The 26,289-nt window shown below is 46.7% G+C and overlaps 1 protein-coding gene across 1 annotated transcript; it reads left to right on the top strand.

Moving 5' to 3' along the window:
- On the top strand, positions 1-25,744 carry LHPP (phospholysine phosphohistidine inorganic pyrophosphate phosphatase). Its single transcript, XM_061578459.1, has 7 exons — positions 1-158; positions 10,306-10,493; positions 15,012-15,165; positions 19,314-19,377; positions 22,112-22,204; positions 22,601-22,692; positions 23,435-25,744. Exons 1-7 carry the CDS (start codon positions 13-15, stop codon positions 23,532-23,534), a joined length of 837 nt encoding a protein of 278 aa, XP_061434443.1. The 5' UTR covers positions 1-12; the 3' UTR covers positions 23,535-25,744.
- The last annotated feature ends 545 nt before the right edge of the window (positions 25,745-26,289 follow it).

Here is a 26,289-nt window from a genome sequence, read left to right as displayed (position 1 = left end):
CCCCCGCCACCAATGGCGGTCCCGGCGCCTCTGTGGGCTCGCGGCGCGCCGCCTGCGGGGCTGCTGCTCGACATCAACGGGGTCCTCTACGACGGCGGCGCGGGAGGAGGAGGCGGAGGAGGCACGGCCATCGCCGGCTCCGTGGACGCCGTCTCCAGGTGGAGAGGGAAGGGGGGGCACTGCAGAGAGAAGGGGGCATTGTGGTGGAGAGAGAAGGGGGGCACTGTGGTGGTGGAGAAGGGGGGCACTGTGGTGCAGAGAGAAGGGGGGCACTGTGGTGGATAGAGAAGGGGGGCACTGTGGTGGAGAGGGAAGGGGGGCACTGTGGTGGAGAGAGAAGGGGGGCACTGGTGGTGGTGAGGGAAGGGGGGCACTGTGGTGGTGAGAGAAGGGGGGCACTGTGGTGGTGAGGGAAGGGGGGCACTGTGGTGGTGAGAGAAGGGGGGCACTGTGGTGGTGAGAGAAGGGGGGCACTGTGGTGGTGAGGGAAGGGGGGCACTGTGGTGGTGAGGGAAGGGGGGCACTGTGGTGGAGAGAGAAGGGGGGCACTGTGGTGGAGAGGGAAGGGGGGCACTGTGGTGGAGAGGGAAGGGGGGCACTGTGGTGGAGAGAGAAGGGGGGCACTGTGGTGGAGAGAGAAGGGGGGCACTGGTGGAGAGAGAAGGGGGGCACTGTGGTGGTGGAGAAGGGGGGCACTGTGGTGGAGAGAGAAGGGGGGCACTGTGGTGGAGAGGGAAGGGGGGCACTGTGGTGGTGGAGAAGGGGGGCACTGTGGTGGAGAGAGAAGGGGGGCACTGTGGTGGAGAGAGAAGGGGGGCACTGTGGTGGAGAGGGAAGGGGGGCACTGTGGTGGTGAGGGAAGGGGGGCACTGTGGTGGTGAGAGAAGGGGGGCACTGTGGTGGAGAGAGAAGGGGGGCACTGTGGTGGAGAGAGAAGGGGGGCACTGTGGTGGAGAGAGAAGGGGGGCACTGTGATGGAGAGAGAAGGGGGGCACTGTGGTGGTGAGGGAAGGGGGGCACTGTGGTGGTGAGAGAAGGGGGGCACTGTGGTGGAGAGAGAAGGGGGGCACTGTGGTGGTGAGGGAAGGGGGGCACTGTGGTGGAGAGAAGGGGGTCACTGTGGTGGTGAGGGAAGGGGGGCACTGTGGTGGTGAGAGAAGGGGGGCACTGTGGTGGAGAGAAGGGGGGCACTGTGGTGGTGAGGGAAGGGGGGCACTGTGGTGGTGAGAGAAGGGGGGCACTGTGGTGGAGAGAGAAGGGGGGCACTGTGGTGGAGGAGAAGGGGGGCACTGTGGTGGAGGAGAAGGGGGGCACTGTGGTGGAGAGGGAAGGGGGGCACTGTGGTGGAGAGAGGGGGGGGGCACTGTGGTGGAGAGAGGAGGGGGGCACTGTGGTGGTGAGAGAAGGGGGGCACTGTGGTGGAGAGAGGGGGGGGGCACTGTGGTGGTGAGGGAAGGGGGGCACTGTGGTGGAGAGAGAAGGGGGGCACTGTGGTGGTGGAGAAGGGGGGCACTGTGGTGGTGAGGGAAGGGGGGCACTGTGGTGGAGAGAGGGGGGGGGCACTGTGGTGGAGAGGGAAGGGGGGGCACTGTGGTGGAGAGAGGGGGGGGCACTGTGGTGGAGAGAGGAGGGGGGCACTGTGGTGGAGAGAGGGGGGGGGGCACTGTGGTGGAGAGAGAAGGGGGGCACTGTGGTGGAGAGGGAAGGGGGGCACTGTGGTGGAGAGGGAAGGGGGGCACTGTGGTGGAGAGAGAAGGGGGGCACTGTGGTGGAGAGAGAAGGGGGGCACTGTGGTGGAGAGAGGAGGGGGGCACTGTGGTGGAGATGGAAGGGGGGCACTGTGGTGGAGAGAGGGGGGGGCACTGTGGTGGAGAGAGAAGGGGGGCACTGTGGTGGAGAGAGGAGGGGGGCACTGTGGTGGAGAGAGGGGGGGGCACTGTGGTGGAGAGAGAAGGGGGGCACTGTGGTGGTGGAGAAGGGGGGCACTGTGGTGGAGAGAGAAGGGGGGCACTGTGGTGGTGGAGAAGGGGGGCACTGTGGTGGAACGGGAAGGTGGGCACTGTGGTGGAGAGAGAAGGGGGGCACTGTGGTGGAGAGAGAAGGGGGGCACTGTGGTGGAGAGGGAAGGGGGGCACTGTGGTGGAGAGGGAAGGGGGGCACTGTGGTGGAGAGAGAAGGGGGGCACTGTGGTGGTGGAGAAGGGGGGCACTGTGGTGGAAAGGGAAGGGGGGCACTGTGGTGGAGAGAGAAGGGGGGCACTGTGGTGGAGAGAGAAGGGGGGCACTGTGGTGGAGAGAGAAGGGGGGCACTGTGGTGGAGAGGGAAGGGGGGCACTGCGGTGGAGAGAGAAGGGGGGCACTGTGGTGGTGGAGAAAGGGGGCACTGTGGTGGAGAGAGAAGGGGGGCACTGTGGTGGTGGAGAAGGGGGGCACTGTGGTGGAGAGAGAAGAGGGGCACTGTGGTGGTGGAGAAGGGGGGCACTGTGGGGGAGAGAGAAGGGGGGCACTGTGGTGGAGAGAGAAGGGGGGCACTGTGGTGGTGGAGAAGGGGGGCACTGTGGTGGAGAGAGAAGGGGGGCACTGTGGTGGAGAGAGAAGGGGGGCACTGTGGTGGAGAGAGAAGGGGGGCACTGTGGTGGAGAGAGAAGGGGGGCATTGTGGTGGAGAAGGGGGGCACTGGTGGAGAGAGAAGGGGGGCACTGTGGTGGAGAAGGGGGGCACTGTGGTGGAGAGAGAAGGGGGGCACTGTGGTGGAGAAGGGGGGGGCACTGTGGAGAGAAGGGGGGCACTGTGGTGGAGAGAGGAGGGGGCACTGTGGTGGAGAAGGGGGGGCACTGTGGAGAGAAGGGGGGCACTGTGGTGGAGAAGGGGGGGCACTGTGGTGGAGAAGGGGGGGCACTGTCGTGCAGAGAGAAGGGGGGCACTGTGGTGGTGGAGAGAAAGGGGGGGGGGCACTGTGTTGCTGCAGGTGACCGCAATACAACTCCACGCAACAATGCCGGCAACTGCAGCAGATCCTGAGCGACTGCACGAAATCAACTCCTGCCACCCCGACACACACAAATACCGATTTCACTATGTAACACGACTTTTTGGTCATGGGTAGTAAGTGTTATTTTGTAATTGCTTATACCTTAGAAGTATCGAAAATTGATTTTATTCCCCCCAAAACGTTGCTTTTGTGACCAGGCACTTTATGTGAATGACACAAATGCACACCACGTTTTAAAGTGAAAAATATCACGGCCCTGGTCACAAAAGCTTTTTTTGGGTGAATAACAGCCGTTTTCTGTACTTTTGAGGCATAAGCAATTAGCAAACAACACTTACTACCCAGGAACAAGTAAAATATATTCATTGTTACACTGTGTTTCCTTCCGGCTGTACCGGGGCAAATCCTACGTGACTTTACCGAAAGAACCTAAGAGTATGAATCCTTGCAGTCACGAAAGCTTCAAATCTAGAATTAACCCAAATGCGTACGCTTGCATATGGGGGGGGGGGGGGGGGTTACTGACAATGTACGCACGCATAGGAAACGTGGGTGGGGGGGTGGTGAAGCCTCGATAATTTGTCTACATTGGCCTTCAAATGAGCCACAGTTCAGTGTCTCCAGCTGTCAGACCAAGTACTATGGGAGAAGTGTGACTGTGGTAGAGGTGTCACTTCGTGTGCCACTGTGCACCCCTGATTGCAGCTATCACGCAGCTCGGCAAAATAAGTGGCCAAGGTACGCAACGTAATTCTTTAATGTAGCCGGCGGTGGACTCCCTGTTTGCCTAAACACGGTAATATTATTAATCCTTGATCGTTCCTGCGTGGATTAAATATCGTCCTTTCTATGGGTTTCCGGGGGGGGGGGGGGGGGTCAAGTTTAGACAGGTTTTTGCGTACGTACTAAATGGATGGCCCCTTATCCTTGCAACCAAGTTGCGTGCGAGCAGTTGCGGGCAACCCCTGTCAAAAGTGTCGACAGTTGGGGGGACAGCGCAATCGATGGGGGTTTGTGGCTACACTTTCCCTCTGATATTGAGACGCGAGTCTCGTCTGGAAGTTCAGCGTTACTGGTTTGTGTCAGCCTCGCCACTGCCGATGAAACCCTGAATGTCAAAACCCGGCAAAAGTGTCGCTTGCATTGAAGCAATGGCTCAGGTAGACCTGACTGCTGTTGAGACGCAGAATGTCGAAACCGGACCAAACAATGTTGCTGGAGTTATCTATTTACAGAAGGGCGTGTGGCTTGCAGGATGTGCAGAAGTACTTCATTTTTTTATGGAAAAGACCAGATATGTGGAGGAAACATTACTAATTATTTGGGTCTTTCGGTAAAGTCACGTAGATAGGTTCAAAATGAATACAAATATACAAAAAAACAGGACGTTTCGATCACAACACAAGCGATCGTCTTCAGGTGGAAAAAAGGGGGGAAAAGCTTCCAGAGGAAAGCTGTTTTTAAAGGTTTAAGATGGGCGTAACCAAATTGTTAACTTGCAGTGCGCCCAACGACATGGGCGGGGCACAAGGGCCCTGGGGCCAGCACAAGTGGAGATGGTTATGTTAATGTGGGAAATTAACAACTTTTTGTACTTGTAGTACGCCCAACTTCAAGCGGTTATGGTTATTTTAAATATGAAATCGGAGAATCAAGAGAAGGGTAAGCACATGAGCCCTGGAGAAATTGGTAAAATAAAATAAAACTAACATCGAAAGGTGACAAGATGAAAACATCACAGCCAGTTATGACTTAAACTGGTTGATGACATCCTTCAAATGATTGCTGAGTTCGTACCCATCCTCTCGGTTGAAATTGTGTCTGTGTCTACATATATGGATGGCTTCATGAACGAATCTTTGTTGATAGCCAGTGAGCTTGCAAAGTACCTTCGTCTTAGAGAAATCAATTTCGTGTGAGCCAACCGCATTCAGACAATGATCAGCCACGGCTGAAGTGTTGCTCCTCCCGTGTTTCAAATCTGCCTTATGCTCACGAACACGGGCAGAGACATGCCGCTTAGGTTCCCCAATGTAACTACTGCTTAGTTTGTAGACGCCAAGGTATTGCATGTCAGGGATCCTATCCTTCACAGATGGGATTAGATCACGAATGTTATGCACTTGTGTTAAATCGAACCTGGATCTTGTGTTTGCTCCTGATTTTGGAAATCTTTTTGATGACAACTGCTATGTATGGCAAGATGATGGTTTTGATTGGGTCCTCAGATGGTTCTTTCCCAACGGTTGGGGTGATAGCTTTACGGATTGTGTAGTCAGATTATCCATTCGTCTTGAGAGCTTGGTGCACGTGTTTCACTTCACTGGCTAGGTGATGATGGTCGGAGATACATCGAACTCTAGGGTGTAGAGTTTTGATGAGGGAATTCTTTTGGGATGGATGGTGGTGGAAGTCCGGTTTTAGGTAGGCATCAGTGTGGGTGGCTTTCCTGTAGACAGTGGCCCATTGAGGCATCTGGTCTCATTTCGATTAGAATATGCAAGAATGGTAGATTGCCATCCTTTTCCACCTCCATGTTGAATTTGATGGCTGGGTGTATGGAATTTATGTGGTTGAGGAATTGGTTCAGAGCTGGTCGGCCATGTGGCCAGATGACGAACGTGTCATCAACGTACCTCATCCACAAGGACGGGCGTAGAGTGGATGCCTGGATGGCGTCTGTCAAATTTTTTCATGAAAACATTGGCTACAACCGGAGATGAGGGAGAACCCATTGGGGTGCCTTCAACTTGTTTGTAGAATGTTCCATTCCAGGTGAAGTATGTGTTGGTGAGGCAATGTCTCACCAGGGCCAGTACATCAGCATTCAATCCTTGTTTGACCAAATCTTCAATGATTGCAATGGTGTCGGGCACAGGAACTTTGGTCAACAAAGAAACTACATCGAAACTAACGAGCAAATCACCTGAAGATAGTGAGATTGTCCTTAATTAACGATACCAAGTGATCTAAGTTAAGTACAGATGAGGTGGTCTTACCAGTGAATGGTTGCAAGGTCTCAGACAGAAATCGGGCCAGTTTGTAGGTGGGTGAGCCAATGGTGGAGACGATGGGACGAAGGGGTGTACCTTACAGCTTGCCTTTGGGAGCTTTTCCCCTCTTTTTCAACGGTTTATTTAACTTCACTTGTGTTTGTCGTGGTCAAGTCTTTTAATCAAAAGTTAGTCTACTTCCTGTTGTCCAATCAATTAAAAAAATCGTACACGCACTCAGATCCGGAGACAACACATGCCTGTATCAAAATCGGCATCAAATCATCAATTTCCTCCTTTCAAGCAATTTCAATTTTTGTATGGACAGCTTATTAATTATATATTTTTGCGTAGGTCAAAAACACCACGGTCCCTTCACACTGGCCATAGTCCTTTCAGAAGAGGTGGAAGTTACCCCACACTTTACCCCACGAGATGTGACCTGCCAATTGACCAACTGTGGTGTACCCATTTATACTGCTCGGTGGACAGAGGTGGGGGTGGGGTTAAAAAAAGAAGCACCTTTAAAACTAAACTTACACTTTTAATTTGACAAGGTAAGGCCCACTGAGCGATATGGCTCTTTTTCGAGAAACGATGGACCACAAATGATAGTTTAAAAAAGTGGCTTATCACGTGGAAATTTATATCAGCCGATTTTATAGCAGCACCGTTGTTTCAGCTGCCACGCCTGGAGATCGAACCGGAAACCTCTTGGATTGCCTTCTAATCCTGCGTTGTAATTGTTACATCACGACAGCATCATACTCGAGGATCATCTCATTGTGTGATTTGATTGAGAAATTCGATGTTTTAAAGTACAATTGCAGTCGTTTGTGAGATATCTCAAAATAGGGGGCTTCCTTACCTGTGAAGATGGAGAGACGAAATTAATCTCAAATTGTACTGAACATCCAGACAATAAAAACTAGGACCCTTAAAGAATGGAAAATTACTAATTGGATCTTAATTGTTGTTTGAATCTCGATGGTAAACAGGGAGCATGACAAGAGCCACGGTATTTTATCTGAAATGTGATTAATAGTCCCTGGCACAGCCACCTTCGTTTGCAAAAGATACCATGTAAATGCCTTGTATTTGAACATTAACTAAATTAAATATAGCTCAAGATTTCTCTCTCGCTCTGTGCCATATCCCTTGTCAAAGATGTCGGCGATCATGAATTCCCTTTTAGTTATTTCTGTTCATGATTATTTTACTAGAAATGTGCACGAGATACTTCCTGCCAGTTGCATCCAATTGTTCAATTTGCTCATGTTGTAACTGCAATTGTACGAGTCAAAGCATTATTTTCAGTCTCCTGGTATTTCCTCATTACATGTCCAAGAAATCTAAATTGCCTTTCTGTAATTATTGTTATTCATGTTCGTGTTGTGTACCCTGATGCTATCCCTAAATACATTTGTTCTCATGTCTGTCCGTGAAAATTTCACATCCTTCATCTTAACACTACACATTTCTGTTGATATTCGTTGGGTCTTTTGGTAAAGTCACATAGATAGGTTCAAACAAAATAACAAAAAAGTATTAACGTTTCGAACGCAACACAAGCGGTCGTTTTTTATCTTCCTAATGACGACCGCTTGTGTTGCGATCGAAATGTAGTTTTTTGTTATTTTGTTATTTTCTTTGAACCTATCTACGTGACTTTACCGAAAGACCCAACGAATATGAATTCCTGCAGTCACGAAAGCTTTAAGTTAAGACATTTCTGTTGCTTAGCTTGCAGCAATGTTTTCCATTTCAGACCCGTTAGGACTGTAATAAAAAAGTAAAGTTTTCAGACTTACCTGTATTAACCCTTTCCCATTCCGATGATGTACACGTACGTCATTGGAGCGGGAAGGTGTACGTCATCAGCTTTTCTTCCGATTCCATTCCGATGACATACACACATACGTCATCGAAATTGCACGTTAAAGGCCTTGCGTGAGGGCGTGTGGCACAGTTTGGCGCCGGCTATCATAGAGTGCGGGTGTGTCGCAGCAGTTCTCTGCTGTGAGTACAATGTCTTTAAAAACAGCGGTGCTACGCCTCTAAATAAAATTAGCGCAAACCGCTTGCACGTTCGGAGATTCAGCGGTGAATGGGAGCCCCACCATGCAACTTACGGACGTCTCGGAACAGGAAAGGGTTAAGTGTAGCATACTGCATAAACACTGTTGGTGGAAAAGTAGGAGACATTTTGTACGAGAAAAATGTGTACTGCCTTAAGTTCGCCTGCTCATTGTCGCTCTGAGAGCTGCTCTGAATAATTTATTGCGTGGCTCAAAAAAATGCACGCATGCGAGTGGGAAACTCTCTATCCCATACACACAGCACGGGTGGAATCCACATTTTTTTCTGTACTGGTTTCTCCTGGCAAGCCAGGGTATGGCACCTCCTCAATGCCCACGGGAAGGGAGTTTCGCAACATTTGTACGATCAATGAAGCACCAACCCTCGCTGACTCGACAGTGCTGGATGCAAGTTTTGCGCCACCACCAACCCGGCTAAACTATGCCTGTTTAAAGATACAATTGTCGGCAATGGTCACGGCGAAATGGACGTTTGGATTTGTTGCGTCTTATTCTCGTTGTGTCCGCCACAGAGCAGAGCTGGTAATATTCCCGAAGAGTACAAGGAGCCCATTTATTTAGACACAATACTTGCCCTTTGAAACTGGCATTCCACACTTGTTTTTTTGACTCTCTGTCCATCGCCATAAAGGAAAGAACGATTGCAAGAAGACACTAGCCCACTGTTGAACAAGAAACTCGTCAGGATAATTGAGTGATACGTGAGATTTGCCGTGCCATGGCATGTGCACGTGGGTGTTTGTGTGGCTCCGCGTGCGCATTTGCGCGTTGGATGTTTTCTGTGCGTACGTGCGTTTGTTTACGAGTGTACGTGCGTTTGTTTACGAGTGTACGTGAGTTTGTTTACGAGTGTACGTGAGTTTGTTTACGAGTGTACGTGCGTTTGTTTACGAGTGTACGTGAGTTTGTTTACGAGTGTACGTGCGTTTGTTTACGAGTGTGTGCAATTGTGCACGCCGTTGGCGCACCCGCGCCAACCACTGCACCACCTGAGTTCAGTTCCCAGCCACGGTTAACATCGGTGGCACCTGCTCCGAGCCTCCACCAGGTAAATTCGGCATGAAATGGGTGTCTGGTGCAGTTGGTCGCCAAAAGACGGGGGGCTTGGTAGAAGTGTGGGGGTCGGTGGCTTATCATCATCATGAGCTGCAGTAACAGCGTCATAATTATCATTATAATCATCAACATTTCGTTTTATTTAGCCCTAAACCGTCATCATTGGTATTTTTAGAAGTAAACTGGTGTTTATCTAATATGCTAATTCATATGTTGGAGACCAGCCATATGAATGATTGCACTTTGTCAGAAATGTGTGTGCTGTAGACCTTGTTACTGCACAATTGACATGTTACCATTCCCTGCCTCGATGCAACTTTGAGAAGCCCATAGCTTGGCTGTAATCTCCTTGTCTCGGGCTTGAATTTCGGGTCTGTGGCTCATCACTGTACTGCCCCATGTTGTTCCTTTGAGGCCTGTCGACCAAAAGGTCGAACTCGATTAGCGACTAAATATGTTCCAGTCTGGTCTTGAGTTCCTGTCCGTGTGTGACTCGGCCAATCAGCTCTCCACAGTCGATATAATAGTGAGCACTTTGTGGGAAATCAACAGTGGCAGTTCTGTGGAGGGCCTCACTTTCAGAGTGTGGCCAATGCATATTTGAGCATGACAACACTGACCTTCATAAAATACGTAAAAACATGTCAATATGTAAAGACTTAGTTGAACCAACAACTGGGTGTGGTTACATTTTTGTGTGCAGTATATCGTGCTCATTTTACGATTAGCATTTGCCCATTATCATCATGGTGTTGAGATGTTAACTCCCTCACCTGGCATGCAGGAGGTCATGGGTTCGATCCCGACCCTGACGCCTGCTGTATATTTGGAGTTTGCATGTTCTGCCTGTGGTCGCTTGGGTTTTTCTGCGGGTCCAGTATTTCCCTCAACATTTAGAAACATGCATTTAAAATATTTGGCTGCTATAAATTTACACGTGATAAGCCACTTCATTGAGCTTTCATTTGTGGCCAGTCCGCTTCTGAAAAAGAGCTGTATAGCTCAGTGGGCCTTACCTGGTAAAATAAAAACGAAAGTTGAATATAGTGTAAAAAAAAACCCCACGATTGTGTTGTATCTCTTGAGATGAAAACCTTGTTAAATATCACGCACAAGTTCTGGTTTACCAAGACCCCCCCCCCCCCGGCGGCTCGGCTGTCTCACAGGATTAAGCAGTCGGGTTTGAAGCTGCGCTTCTGCACCAACGAGACGCAGGCGACGCGGGAGGGGCTGGCGCTCAAGCTGCAACGCCTGGGCTTCGCCGTGGACGCCGGCGAGATCGTGGCGCCCGCTCCCGCCGCCCGCCAGTTGCTCCAGCAGAGGGGCCTGCGTCCGCACCTGCTGCTGCATCGTGGTACGGGGAGTGGGAGGGTGGGGGGGGGGGTCCGCGTGGGTCACGTGGGTCGCGGCTCACGTCCCCAAAAACAAGTGTTTGCGCGTTGCGTTCAGGTTTGCGCCGGGCTGGAACCGCGGTGGATAAATTCCCCGATTCCTACTGCACAGTGTGTGATGAGGGTAAATTGTGATTTTGGTGATGCATTGCGGCATTCATCCTTCCAGCACCAGGCTGTAATGAAGGGATTCTCTGTTATATTTGCGCGTATTGCGGCAATATCATCGGTCGCTAAATGCCAATGCCGAGGTCTGGCCTGCCACGAGAGGGCTTCAAAAGAGAGTTCTTGTATGCTTGGTTCTTTCGGTAAAGTGATGTAGAAGGGAAATAATAATAAATATAATATAAAAATAAAACATAATATTATGTTTTATATTTATTCTTTTATTATTTCCCTTCTACGTGACTTTACCGAAAGAACCAAGAATATGAATCCCTGCAGTCACGAAAGCTTTAAATCGAGAGTTCTCTTGTAGTTATTATATTCTTCCATTGAAGGAGTATAGATTGCAGTGGTTTAATGTAAGGTCCGTAGTTTGGGTTGAATGGCCACAATCACACGACTGTGGCCTGTCTTTCAATTGCCATTTATAAAGGAGATGTGCGCATCGGCCTGTGGATGTTGGGATGCAGAATCAGAATATTTTTTTACACTCGAGGAATCCGATGAGCTCTAAAGCTTTTTTTCATGGATGTCCAGTAGGGGCACGGGGTAGGAACGGCAAAACAACAAACAGTACACAACACGATAGGAGTTCAAAGTACAAGAAAGGTAAACAAATCAGCCAAAAGCATACATATAATAAATAACCATCCCCATCGCACCAGTGTCTACGACCAAATGAAGGAATTATTGATTTGAGGCTTTCGTGACTGCAGGCATCCATACTCTTTGGTGCTTTCGGTAAAGTCATGTAGGTATATTTTATTTTATACCTACGTGACTTTACCGAAAGATCCAAAGAGTATGACGGAATTATGTTTGCGAGATGGGTGTAGCCTGCCAGTAGGTGGGAGGGTGGAAATGTTGCTGTGATGGTTTACCCAATTTAGGTGATCTGTGAATATTGTTTTGAATTTGTAACTGTCACACGGCCTGCATTCTGTACGTGGGAAGAGCAGGCTCTTAATGGTGAACAGAATATAGCTGCAGACCTATGTGTTTCACACACCGTGGAACGTGTTGCTATATGAGAAGCAGGGAATGTACCTGCTACTAATGTAGTTGTCATTTCACAACTAGGCAGTGTAATTGCGTGTTTGCCATGCCATGAGTTGTACCCGTTGTCTTGCTTTTTCAATATAAACCTTGTGACGAACATATTTTAAATTGGTTATGCAACACGTGTATGAATTTCAATAAGCTAAGCATCTCCAATTAGCACGGTTGGCTATGCAATAAGTTCAACATACATTCATACAAAGAGCCATAGCTTGTCAAAAAAGAGACATCACATGGAATACAACAGGATAGGGTACATAGTAAAAAGGGAAGGCTTTAACTATGATCAGCAAGAAGAAATCCATTTCAGTTTTAAAGAGCAGCAGTGTAGTGACTTCCACTTGTACACATATTTATTATCAGTACAACTGTGCAGGAGCGAGTAGATATTTATTTGGAGTTGTGTAGACGTTTGCGGTACCCGTAGAATAATTCTGCTGTGCATAGTACAGGTTTGGACCAATCAGAAGCCATTATCATTCCTCGAACTATGTTGCCGTAAGCATTGGTCATTTCTGCCGGATATGGATGCTAGCTCCTCCCTCCCACCTGTCCCTCTTCATCCAGTGCCAAAGTCTTCCATGCAACAGCAACGCTACTCACTGATGGAAAGAAGAAAACACATCTCAACACATTCCTCAATTACGATCCTATGTTATATTTATATAGCGCTTTATCCAACGCAATGAGGGTAGCTGAAGGTGATGCGGTGAATCGGTATGGGGAGGGATGTTTTGTGGGTACCGGAATTACGGTGGGTGCCTAGGGATGGAGCGAAGGATGGGCGAGGAAGAAGAGGTGAGGGTCTTGAGGGAGGAGCGGGAACGAGACGGGGAGAGTGATTGCAGCCTTAAGAGATAACGAAAATAAGAGGCAACGTTTTGGGCAGTGCCCCTTCATCATAGCATATACATACAGAAGCCAGAGTGATACAGTGGATATTACAAGTTGTAAACTGCACTTTACACTCTTTTATGGAAGGAAGCCTGGTTGGAATCAGTGTGAAACAATGCCTTTTGATGACCAGTTTTTTTAATTGTTGCCTCATGAGGACCGTGAGATTATTCAAATGGTTTTAAGAGGTCATCAGTCCAAAAAATTTTGAAAACCAATGCTCTCGTTTACTAGTGAGTGGAACGGATTGGCTGAATTTGACCGTATTCTCCACATTATATGATGAACGGAACTTTGATTCCCGGTGTGAATAAAGTTAAACAGATCTCGATTTAAAGCTTTCGTGGCTGCAGGGATTCATATTCTTGGTTCTTTCGGTAAAGTCACGTAGAAGGGAAATAATAAAATAATAAATATAAAACATAATATTATGTTTTATTTTTATAGAAGGGACATACATTTTTATAGAAGGGAAATAATAAAATAAAAAACCCATAATATTATGTTTTCTTTTTATTACTTTATTATTTCCCTTCTACGTGACTTTACCGAAAGAAGCAATAAAGTTAAACAGATCTGGTCACAAAGACGAAGACACGTGCACTTGTCAGATTACATGATGCATCCCCAACTTTTTCTTTAACATCTCATGGACAAAAGTCCATGAGATAATTCTGAGAATACATTAAGTCTGGACCATAGCAATGTGCCATTCTGGGTACACGGATGATGGTGGGATATACTCGGCTTGTCAACAACAGTTGACGGGAGATTCCCTTACACTCACATCGTAACATTGCATTATTTAAATGATGGTTCAAAGCAGCCTTGACTTCAAAGCAACTTTGACTTCAAAGCTCAATTTTAGATACACGAGCGGAAACTGTTTTTTAGTGTAGTTGTAATATACCAATTAATGATTGAGCCATACTTACGGATGTTCATATATCAGGTAAATGTGGCTTATTTAATGTTTTAATGACATGAAAACAAGAAGTGGTGAACATCGATTACTCTACTGATGTGCCCCACCAAGGACGAAACCGGTCTACAGTTGTATCTTTGTTTTCATTTCTGCCTGTCGGTTGATTGCATATTCTCAACTTATTGATGGTGATCGAAGACAAATTGACTACGATGCAGTTCTTCTGTACTAGTGGTTTCCTGTTTAAGGCTGAGAGCGCTGTTTGCACACACGGTGCATGTTTTTTGTGCCATCAAAACTCGATTGGCTATAAAGGTGAACACACATTCACGTTGAGAATTAACACGTTCCTTCGGAGTGGGCAGGTAGGAACTTGGTTGGACAGCGCGGCGTTCAGGGGTGGGGGGGGGCAGTTGGATGAGTGGGCGTGTTTACCCTTCCTCCCCACCCTCCCCGACATCGTCAACCAATCGCGGCGTAGCTTGGTGTTCGGTGGGGAGGTGCATGGGTGGGCGGATTCCGGATATGCACGATAGACAGACAAATAATCCCTGGTGGGCAGTGTGGAACCTGTTGTTCCTACCTGTATTATTTCAGTTAATAATCATAATTATATTTTTATTTTTTTATTTTGTGCAATGTTGACACTTGGTAAACTGTACACACTTCAATGAGTTATTATTAATGGAGGTGACTGGATGGCCCAGGGTATTGAGGCCGATGTCAGAGGACTGAACCAACATGGTTGAGAGCCTGGGTTGAGGTAAAACTGTTAAGTTTATTTTTATTTTATTGCATGAGTTTCAGTACTGCCATTACATATAATAATTCACGCTGCTGTGGAGAATATAAGTAACAATAAACAAAGAGACGATAAATGTCTCCTTCACATATCCATCTCTCCACGTAAAGAAAAGTATTTATAACACAACCCCATCAGCCGCACGGCCTTCTGGGAGTGCATAATTCCAGCAGCATTGATTTCAAGCAGCGTAAACTTTGGATTGGTTTCAACAGCAGAGCCAGACTTGCTTGAATCGATGCTGGTGAACTATAGCTATTTTTATTTTACCAGGTAAGGCCCACTGGGCTATGTTGCTTTTTTTCAAAAGCGACCCGGCCACAAATGATAGCTCAACAAAGTGGCTTATCACGTTGAAATTTGTAGCAGCCCAATACTCTGAACGCATGTTTCTAAATGTGGAGAAAAATCATCCACGCGACCACGAGGAGAACAGGCAAACTCCATTTATACAGGCGTCAGGGTCGGGATCAAACCCGCGACCTCCTGTATACCAATGGGGTAGTTAACATCTCACCACTGCCGATCTTACAGTCAAGATCCCCTCTGCTATCTCATGTAGGGTCCATAAAAAGACTTTGGTGCGTAAAGTAAAAAAAGTGGCGTTCGGGTCTCCCTCTCCGAATGTGCTCGCAGACGTGTTGCCGGAGTTTGACGGCCTGGACGTGAGCGATCCGAACTGTGTGGTGCTGGGCGATGCGGCCGAGTTCTTCACGTACGACCGCCTCAACGAGGCGTTCCGCGTCCTCATAGGCCTCGAAACGCCCGTGCTGCTCTCCCTGGGCAGGGGGTCAGTGTTGCACACGATTGCCTCTCCAGGCAATGCTCTCCTCAAACTGTCTGCGAGGCTTTCCATAACTTTTGTTTACTCGATGAAATTAGAATTTTTCAAAAGGATGGAATTTGTATTTGGACGTATTGGCGGTATACCCGGCGCAGCATGACACACCGGTCCTCATAAAGCAGTCGAAAATTTAAATTTGAATAAGCACATTTGTTTTTATCAATCTTGAATTGACCCTGTCACCAAGTTTGACGCGATTCAGACGTTTATTCAGCCTACTGAGATTTGATTTAATAAAGGTCAACATTGACCGTTGATTTGGTTCCATTGAATCCAGGAACCGTCCGACCAAGTCTCGGTCACGAGGAGTCAAATCTGCCTTTGGAACACGGACCGGCCAATCGTCACCAGGCTGGGTGCTGCTATACGGCAACGGACTGTGAAGCTTCTTCGTGTTCAGCCGCTCATGATGTTCGTCTTCCGTCTGAATCGACGTCATGAGAACTGATTTTGACGCACCCTGCAAGATATTCTGAGCGGGGTTACGAATAAATTATTATTGGGGAATTTTTTAAAATCTATATACTGCACGCCACCGGTGTCCCGCCAATACGTTAATTTGAAAGGATGCTTAAATACCGCAGCATGTCAAAGTGTGCCCTGTATGTGTGTATGTAGGTTGGACTTATACTGGTAGGAACGAAGTGGACCAGCCTACAATAGATTAATTCGTCTGTCCGTCCGATGTCCGTCCGTCCGTGTAGCAACATCGCCCCCTACTGCAAACACTTGGCATGACCCTACAAAAACCTTTAGACTCAGTGACGCTTTCCTGGCTAAACAAGTGTAACATTCCCTTATAATTCCCTCAGATAGCTTTTAATTAAAACATTTAAATTAATGAGGCTTTCCTGGCTAAACAAGTGTAACATTTCCTTATAATTCCCTGAGATAGCTTTTAATTAAAACTTTTAAATTCAAATTTTACTCACAGCGTCCTAAAGCCTACAGCTAGGCCTAAAGCCTCGAACTACGCCTATCACTCTCCCTTCGTATCGTACCCCCGCGTGTGTGCAAGGGAGTTAATGTTTAACAATGTTACATTCAGTTTAACACGTAGGCTTTCGCGACCAATGTTATTCATAATCAACGATTTTTGGGTTATTAAATAAGCGTATTATTAAATAAGATACATTACAATTACTTATAAGGGAAACAACCACTAACTGATTACTAATGTAGCATAATCACAATAAACACATTCCAAATGATTACTAATCTACAACTCGCATCGTAACAATAGCCTGATTACTAATCTAGTATATAATTACAATCACTCCCCCCTTGAATCTTTGCACCTGATGAGTTAATGAGTTAATGATGACGTCACCCTGCTGCTGCTCTATATAAGAACGGGAGACACAGGAGAGCCTCACCATTCTGGCGAATTGCCCGATGATGCTGATTGCAATTACCAGCGAAACGTCGTACTCAAATTGTAAATGTTGTTGCTTCAACACACCGGTGGGCTAAAGCAGTGAACTATTTGTCTTTGTCAACGTGACACATTTTTACTGATTGGCCGTGTCGGGTGGTGGAGGGTTACGACACATTTATAAATAAACGCGATCTAAACCCAAAAAAAAAAATCGTTGATTATGAATGTTACATTCCCTGATGCTTTTAAATAGAAACATTTAAATTTAAAGCTTTTACATAAATAATTAAAACATTTAATTTTAAAATTAACTCACGGCGGCCTAAAGCCTACAGCTAGGCCTAAAGCCTAGAACTAGGCCTCAACCTCTCCCCTTCGTATCGTACCCCCGCGTGTGTGAAAGGGAGTTAATGTTTTACAATGTTACATTCCGTGATGTTTTTATATAGAAACATTTACATTTAAAGCTTTTACATAAATAATTAAAACATTTAAATTAACAATTAACTCACAGCGGCCTAACGCCTACAGCTCGGCCTAAAGCCTAGACCTAGGCCTCACACTCTCCCTTCGTATCGTCCGATTCGGTGTAGCAACATCGCCCCCTACTGCAAACACTTGCCAGGACCCTACAAAAACCTTTAGACTCAGTGGGGCTTTCCTGGCTAAACAAGTGTAATAATACATTATGTTTATATTCTTTGGTTATTCGTTCCTACCAGCCCACCCCGCAGGGTCCTGTTTTCGCACCATATGTAGCCAACCGTGCCAATCTGATCTCAATCACTCCAATGTCCAGCTGCAGTTATTTCTATGTTTTAGCCTAGGGGGGACCCCCAATGATGATAGCTGCGCCACTGTGTGCGGCACACAGTGGCGCAGCCGCCAGCCTGCAAGTGGCATTGGTGTCTCAAGAGGGGGTGGGTGATGTTGGCCTCGATACATTTTTCAAATTTGTCCAAAATTGGCACCCTGACTCCGGCACGCATGGCCTGCTCGATTTAACGACGTCACAGGATCTTGAATGTCCACTCTGATGCAGGTGGTGTGTTCATTTTTGTGTGGCTGCAGTATTACTCAGGGCAGCTGGGGGGCATAAATTGCGAACCTCTATCTACAAGAAGTGGCAAGCGCACTACCGCACGGCCGTGTCTTAAACGTAATTTGACAGAGCTAAACTATAATACTCGACAGTTGATTTGATGTAGTATTGATGTGTATTTGTTGCATTCTTTTTTTAAAAAAATGTTTCCCCTGAAACGCAGTTGTTGTTCTGCTCCGATTTAGTTTTATTTTCCTCGAGCTATTACTACGTTTGATTGATTTGTCATTCGGGTTATTTCAGGTCACTTTTGCAAACGGCACACTATATCCTGGTCTCTTTGAGTTTGCAGCCAGTTAAAGACAACAAAAACGAATTATGGTAAACTAAGGCCATGGGGATATCTGCAGCAAATGAGGTTTCTATATCTTGAGCTGATGTGAGCTCTGGAGCTATGTTCACCTGCCATTTTTACTGTGCTCCCGATCACAAACGTACATGCAACAGTGGTCATACAAGTACGTTTTTTTATCAATCCTTAACCGCTTCACATTCTCGTGCGCTTGTCAATTAATGCATTGATGAAATGCCTCTGGTCTTTTTTAATCGGTTAAGTTAGGGGTACTTTGATCAGGGAAAGAGCCTATTTTACACGTTTTGTTTTAAGCAGTTGGCGATTTTCAAATTCAGAATTTTGGATGATGACTGGCACGCAGCAGTAAACTCTTGAAAATCGCATCAAAGGTAATCCTTTATGCTTTTTTCTCATCTCTGCGTGTCACACTTCGTATAAATGTTTTATGAATAATATTGCCGGTTCGCTACGCGCTAACCTCATGTACATCGACGAGTGAAGCCAGTTGGCACACTGCTTGTTGGCATTCGTTTGAGTTTAAAAAACTAAAATTGGAATCCTGGGCTTGGTACGCCACTTAGTCATGGAACAGAATATACGAAGTACATCCGCTGCTCGCCCAGTGACACGGAACGTTTTCCCGCTCCTGTGCTGCACCCTAAGTTACACACGAGGGAGTGAAAGGGAATAGTTTCATGTCATCAACACACACTGGCTTGCCATTATTATTTGCGACGCAGAGACCATGTCTTGCTCGCCGTCAGTGCCACTGTTTTGTTAGTGCAGCATTGCTACTCCTTCGTCCCACCAGTTTATCATAGTTTGCGATTCCTTTGGCAGTTCAGGAATCGGGAGTCTGTCGGTACTTTTAAATCCAGCTTGAACATTGATTTTTATTCATTGACTTTTCCTGTAGTTTGTTTGGATTTCCCGATACTGTGAGTCAAATTTTTTATATTATTGGCTTTTATGGTATTTCTTCATGCTAGATATGTCGTGCACAACATTGTGCGTCCACAACCGACGTTAAGGCCTAGTTTGTCATGTAATACTGGCTAAGGACCCTGTATTTGCTCGTCGAATTATTGATGTATGTCTTTTGTTGTTACTGTGCTCGCGCAACCACGGGTATCCATTGTTAAATAGCCAGGAAACTGGCTGAACGGGATTATCCGTGTAACATGAACTCAAGTTGTGATTCATATTTAAACGTAATAGCGGCGGCAACAATCCCAACTGATATAGCAGTCATAAACCAAGGGAAATGCTGTTATGTAATATTAAATGGAGATATTGTGTGCCTTGTAATTAAACCACAGGAGATACTACAAGGAGACCGATGGGCTCAAGTTGGATGTTGGGGCTTACATGAAAGCATTAGAAGTGAGTTTTTTTGCTTATTGCAAATAACACATTCCTGCGGAGGTAGCTGGTAGGAACATTGGGTTGCTCGGTCAATGGCCAGGGTCAACGGTGGTGTATTCCGCAAATATGGCCGACTGTGAGGGCGGCACAAGCCGTCGTGAGTAGGTTAAACATTGAGTTTTATAAGGGCACCACAGGGTGACCAGCCCCTCCCCACCCAGCAACACCCCTCACACCCCCCATCCAGCCCCACCCTCCCCACCCAGCCCCTCCTCACCCTCCCCTCTCCACCCAGCCCCACCCCTCCCATTTTTGGATGCAGGACGGACAGACACAATAATCCCCTGTGGGTTGGTGTAACCAGGAGGTTCCTACCAGTATAAATACGTTGTATAGGCTGCGACGAAATTAAATCTTTGTAAAAGTCCAAAACTCAAATTTTATACTTAAAACTTTCGTGACTGCAGGAATTCACATTCTTGGTTCTGTCGGTAAAGTAATGTAGATAGAAAATAAAAATAAATTAAAAGTAAATAAAAATTTAAGCAAAAAACGCAAATTTTCATTTATTTTTAATTTTAGTTTCTATCTGCGTGACTTTACCGAAAGAACCAAGAATATCCAAAACTCATTTTTTGTGGTGAAAGTAGAATTGGATTTCGATTTGTTTGCACTGGGTTGGATCACATCACGGAAAAACAGAGGATTTCAGTCAATCGTAGACTTGCTGCGTGACGGACAAAGGATGTCGTCAGAAAATGGGAATTATTATAAAAGATCAAGATCTGTATCTTTGTTAGGGGTGGAGCGGTGGCGCAGGGGTTAGTGGACCACGGCATGAACCCAGTAACAACATGAGTTCGATCTCCAGCTACGACTAACATCCAATGCAAGTGAAATATGAACCTGTCCTGAGTTCTGTCCTTCACCGACCCGCGCTGACTAGCTTGGTGAAGTATGGTCAAACAACCTCCGTGACCGACATGCAGGAGTGGGCGGACACAAGGCGGCAATTGATTTTATCGGCAAAGTTTATATCACTAATACAGCGTCAAAATGTGACAGCGCTTCACATTTGTGGTGAACGTGGGCACTGGGCTATTATGAAGAACAAGATTTTATTTATTTTAAACTTGTTTTTGCATCGGGGAGGTATTGAGGGTCGACTGCGATAAGGGCAGAAAGGGAAGTGAGAAAGAGCGTGGGGAAGGTACAGTGAGGACACTTGATGGAGGAGAAGGTCGCGTGCACACGAGTACCGGGGGGGAGGGGGGGGAGTTGGGTATGAAATGATTAGGCAATGAATCGCGATACATTTTGCTTTGAGCAAACTGGCTTGTGGTTATCACTTGTACTCTAAACTTCTTCAGCACAAACTACTTCAGTCGCTCAATCGAAGACTGGTGTGCGGCCTTGCCTCCGAGATCCAAGCCGTATAACCCTTCACTGCCCCCAAATACAAAGGCGGATGAAGTCACCCACATCTCACAGTGGTGAGACGGTTCCTGCTGATCTTAGGCACCCCCCTGCCGACCCCGTCCGTGCATCCTACGCAAATTTGTGGGCAGTGCTGGTTTAGATTAAAACAAACAAATGTATGATTCTCAAAAGACTAATCAACTCATGACATACTATGTACATTCGATGAGCATTAAGAAATTAAAGTTGGTGTATTGAATGTCCTCCGTTGAATTCTTAGACATTGCATGCCTGTACAGGTCACCATTCATCGATGGTGATTAACTGTGAGAGGCCCAATTTTGAAACGATTTCTTAGGGCCAAAAACGGCAGAGGTCCACCTTTGAGACTGTTTTTGGGCCCTAGGGTCAGTAATGTACATACATAATGTACGTTGTGTTTTTTCAATGGCGGAGCCAGGATTTTTAGGTAGAGGGAGCAACCCATCCAGCAATAAACAATGATAGGAGTTGTTACTAAGGACTTGTCCCTTGCTTTTTTACTCGACGCGTGTGCGGCGATGGCGCAGCAATCGATCGAGGGTCGAATTCGAATCGTGTGTGATCGGCATCGCGCTCGCTGCCTTCAGAGAAGTCGTGGACTGTATATGTAACTGCGCACAATTCTGTGAGTCACTTATAACTGCTTTGCCGTTACTTATTGCCAATTATGGACTATTGTCCTACCATCTATAGAGTCCCTGGCACGTAATAACATGCTACACAGTGGCAGTGGGGGTCGCAAAATGCCGATTTATTACTAATAAACCCCAATGATCCGATCGAAATTAGGGACTTCGATCGGATCATTGGGTGGACACGTGCCACCCCCCCCCACTGGCTCCGCTAGTGTGTGTGTTGATTAACTGAATAATCCAACTAATAATAGAGATGCGTTGTAATTTATATGACTACATTGACCCCCCGCCTCCTCTGGGCTGCACATCTGATTGGCTCACAGTGATGACATCACATCTATCCCTCTAGTTAAGACCGAAACAGGAGGATTTCTTCACAACTATTACTGTCCGCCTGATGATGCCGGTTGTAATTACTGGCGAAACGTCGTAGTCAAATTGGAAATGTTGTGGGTTTACTCTCCAACACACCGGTGTGCTGAAAAAGTAACTAATTGGCACGTTCTGTTTACGTGACAAACCTTACTAATTGGCTGTGTCGGGTGCTGGCGGGTTTAACGACATTTATATTTATGGTATCTGAATGTGGAGGCATGCGTGTTGTGGCCGCGTGTGTTCACGTGGTGTGTGTGTGTGGTGTACATCCTGTCTTCTAGTACGCGTGTGACGTAGAGGCGGAGGTGGTTGGAAAACCCTCAAAAGCTTTCTTCATGGCAGCTGTGAATGATATGGGACTCACTCCCAGCCAGGTAAGGAAATCGGTGCCTTAGCACGTAGGCTTTCGCGACCAATATTACGATTCACAATTGATTTTCGGGGCAGATCGTGGAGGTAAAATGCGTGTCGTACGCCCTCCAGCTGCCTGATGATGCTGGTTGTGACTACCGGCGAAACGTTCGTGCCCAGTTTTTTTAACGTATGCGGATCGCTGTGGTGCTGAAGCAGTAATACATTGACACGTTTGTTCACGCGACAGCTTTACTAATTGGCTTTGTCGAGTGGAGGAGGGTGTACGAAACACACGTTTTACTTACGCGATCAATCACAAAACCGAAATGCTCCGATGGCACTGGTGCCCGGTTATTCGGATGCTGTGCGCGCCTATGCGGGCTTTGAGTATTGCATTCCTGCGTGCTCCGGTGCAGGTGCTGATGATTGGCGATGACATTGTGAATGATGTCGGAGGCGCTCAGCTGTGTGGCATCTCCGCTCTGCAGGTCCGCACGGGAAAGTTCATGTAAGTAACTGAAGGATGTGAGAGATTTAAAAAATAGCTTACTGCTTTGGGGAGTTCCAGCAGTTTTCATTCAGTAATACCCTAAAGGTCGTGACTGACTGATGTGTACTTTTCCTTGGATTTAATGGATGGTAATGCTTAGGTGACCAATGGCCCTCTGGGCCCATGGTTTTCTTGCTTCACTGCAATAGATGTTATCAAACTTAACTTGCTTCTCTGCTAATGTGTGCATGACTCATTTGAATAGATTTTTCTTTCAGTTGGTAGAACACAATGTTACCTGATTTAAAATGTGATTATAATGGCTCATTTGTATTTAATTAAGCCCTTTTGGGCACTGCACAATTTGATGGATGAATCTGCAGTGGAACACTCGAGCACAATTTCATTTGTGGATTAAATACTTTGCAGCTGCGGCAGCCAACGTTCCGTAGCTGTGCCATACTTGGCAGCACTCGTGTGCAATACTGAGTGTCACGTGACAGTCCTGCTAATGGGGGGCACCCGTACATATTATCCCAAAAGGTACAAACTTAAAAAAAAAATTCTTACATCACAAGTCCAAGGCAGCTGAAGTGAGTACTGCTGGAATGAGTCTCCAGGGTCAGTAAGACGAGGTCCCCCGCCCTCCTGATGAATTTGTATCCGTGGAGTGAAATTCACCATTGGTTGGCCTGTGAATGAGATGTTACTGTATATCATGGCTGTAAGTTAATTTTGTTTTTCACGCGTGCCCGTGCAGGCCTTCGGATGAGCATCACCCCAGCGTGAAGGCCGATGGCGTGGTGGACGACCTGGCGAACGCTGTGGACCTACTGCTGAGCGAGTGGAAGAAGCAATGAAGCCCATATGAGGATAATAAATATGAGGACAGAGAGAGAACACGCACCGTATAAAATAAAATAATAGGAGTGTGGCAAGCTACGATTAAGCGGGTGAACTGGGTTCACACGAGATAACCAGGGGTTGCCCGCAGATAATTTGAAATGATTCACGAGATGTGTTTGTGTCGCTGTGTCGCGTCGCCTGGTGCTGCCCAAGGAAACGTAGCTTTGAGTATTGGTGAAAATTTAACAATCGCCACGGGCTCACCTCAATCCTCACCATCAGTGGTGATGAGGTGTGGCACCGCCACGGCCCGTGGTTTCATCGCACAGTGTGGTATTACTGGGGTTTTGGTCTTTTTTTGTTTTTAATGAACATGAGCCGATTGCAATGCACGGGCGATAGGAAGACAACCACTAGGCCAGCTGCCCACGGGGTGAGGGGAGGCAAGAGTGATTGGGTTTACTGCCCCCCTACTCGCGAAGAGGAAGCGATGGGAAACGTATTTTTAGGCGTAGTGCGGTATTGCTGTTATTGCGACACCACTCCACGAACGCACCTTCCCTACCCGGCCCATGAGAAGCCACGGTCAGTCAGATGGGATGTCTGTGGATCAAGGGAAAAGTGGTCTGTGTTGGGGCGTGCTCGTCGTTGTGGTTTGAGCGTTAGCAGCACCACGCTTGGCCATGTGGCCAGAGTTTATATGATAAGGACGACTGTTTTTTGTTGGTCTGCCTCCGCACCTCCAATTAGCATGGTTGGCTATGTTTGATGCGAAAGAAGTTCAGCATACAGGGACTCCTCCATTTACCAACGAGTTCGGTTCCAGAGATATGTTCATATGTCAAAACTTTACTCCTGTCGATTCCAAACATGTTGTATGGCATGTACACTAAACACGAGGACTGGCTTTAAAAGTTGTATACAGCGATCCCTCGTTTATCGCGGTTAATGGGGACCGGAACCCCTCGCGATAGGTGAAAATCCGCGAAGTAGGATTGGCCCCCTAGGAATTTCCGTATATGTGTGTGTGGGTACCAGAATGTTTAAAATATGTATATTTATACTTTATATATATATTACTTAAATCTATTTAATTATAAAACCTTAATATTATACATTCCCTCTCTCTCTCATACGATACGTATTATGGTGTTCTACACTCACCAATGACAGTAGTATCTTGAGACTTGACTCCAGTAATGACGACGACGACGATGACAATGACGATGACAATGACGATGATGACAGACTTGTGCAGTTCGATGAATGTGATGATGGATGATGATGATGATGGTGTTACTGCACAGGTATAATGAGGTCTTTAAATCAGTTCGAAAAATCCGCGATGCACTGAGGCCGCAAAACTTGAACCGCGAAGTGGTGAGGGATTACTGTAATCTTCTTTAGATGTAGATGCCACTGGTTCTGCAGATCTAGATGCCACCACCGCCATCTATTGCGCGGCGGTTGAACTTACGACTCTTGGTTCGAACAGCCAATTGCACATACGGACCAGGGTTGTTCGTATCTCTGAAAGTGCGCAAGTCGAATGTTCGTAAGTAGAGGAGTCCCTGTATGCACAAATCTACGTGAAGTGTTCTCTCATTTGTCTGAAACTTCATTTTATTCTCACTATATAAGGAATTATCCTATAGTTCGGACTTTCCTGTAAAAAAATTGGTCTTGATAGCTAAAGGAGGGTTTTCTGGGGTAATTTAAATGGGTAAGAATTACATTAATTCTGGCTGTCTCGTGTGAGGAGGTATTCATTCAGCTGTGGATTGAAAACGGTGATTTATAGTAATTACGGGATGTAGGATACCTAAAAGTGAATATTGGATCTCACATCTTGCCTTTTTTTCCTTTTAAAACAACGCGCGTATCGAATACATCTGAAGAAGGAATGTGCATAATACTTGAGTTAATATGTAGAAATAACATATTGAAAAGTGCACAGTAATACATAATTTATATAACTAATGTAAGCATTTTTGACACTTGCACTGAATGCTTGGTTTGGATAACATTAGGTGTAAGATGTTTTAACCTAAATGAATTGTGCGAATGCCGTTGGCAGGGACATTGATTGAATTTCTCGCTCTTAACTGCAGTTCTATTTACTGTGATGAATTACATGTGAAGTATTGGAAATGACGGCAGGAACTTCTTGACGGGTAACACACTTTTATTAAATCTTGACGTGTCACAATACAACGTGTGGTCTCTATTCTTCTGACTATACACTCCACTTAACTCGTGTAGACTCTATGCCTCTGGCTACACACAATGCACTTGACTCGTGTAGACCCTATGCCTCTGGCTACACACCATGCATTCGACTCGTGTAGACCCTCTGCCTATGGCTACACACCATGCATTCGACTCGTGTAGACCCTATGCCTATGGCTACACACAATGCATTCGCCTCTGGGTTACACAGAGTCCCGGTCCCGTTAGGACAGCGGGACTAGGTACCGCAGGGCCCTATCTCTTCGATCCCCGTCTTCATTCTTCGCTGGTTACATACTGCCTTCACGCCTGTGTGCATCCCCTTTTATAGCCCCTGCTCACGGGAGACGGAGCTGATGCGGACGTCGACGTGAGCATCGCTCCTTAGTTAACCAATGACGACGCGCTATCTCTACGATCCGTTTTCCCCAGCGCGTGTTAACACTACTCAACCAATCACACCGCGCTGCCACCCGATCACTCCCTCTCAGCGCGTCACCGGCACACAGCCAATCACTACGCGCTGGCACACGATCCCTA

Source organism: Lethenteron reissneri, chromosome 8, assembly GCF_015708825.2.
Source record: "Lethenteron reissneri isolate LAM-NWPU_2019-01 chromosome 8, ASM1570882v1, whole genome shotgun sequence".
Lineage (NCBI taxonomy): Eukaryota > Metazoa > Chordata > Hyperoartia > Petromyzontiformes > Petromyzontidae > Lethenteron > Lethenteron reissneri.
The sequence above is the reverse complement of the archived record's forward strand: the minus strand, read 5'-3'. Positions and strand labels throughout refer to the sequence as shown.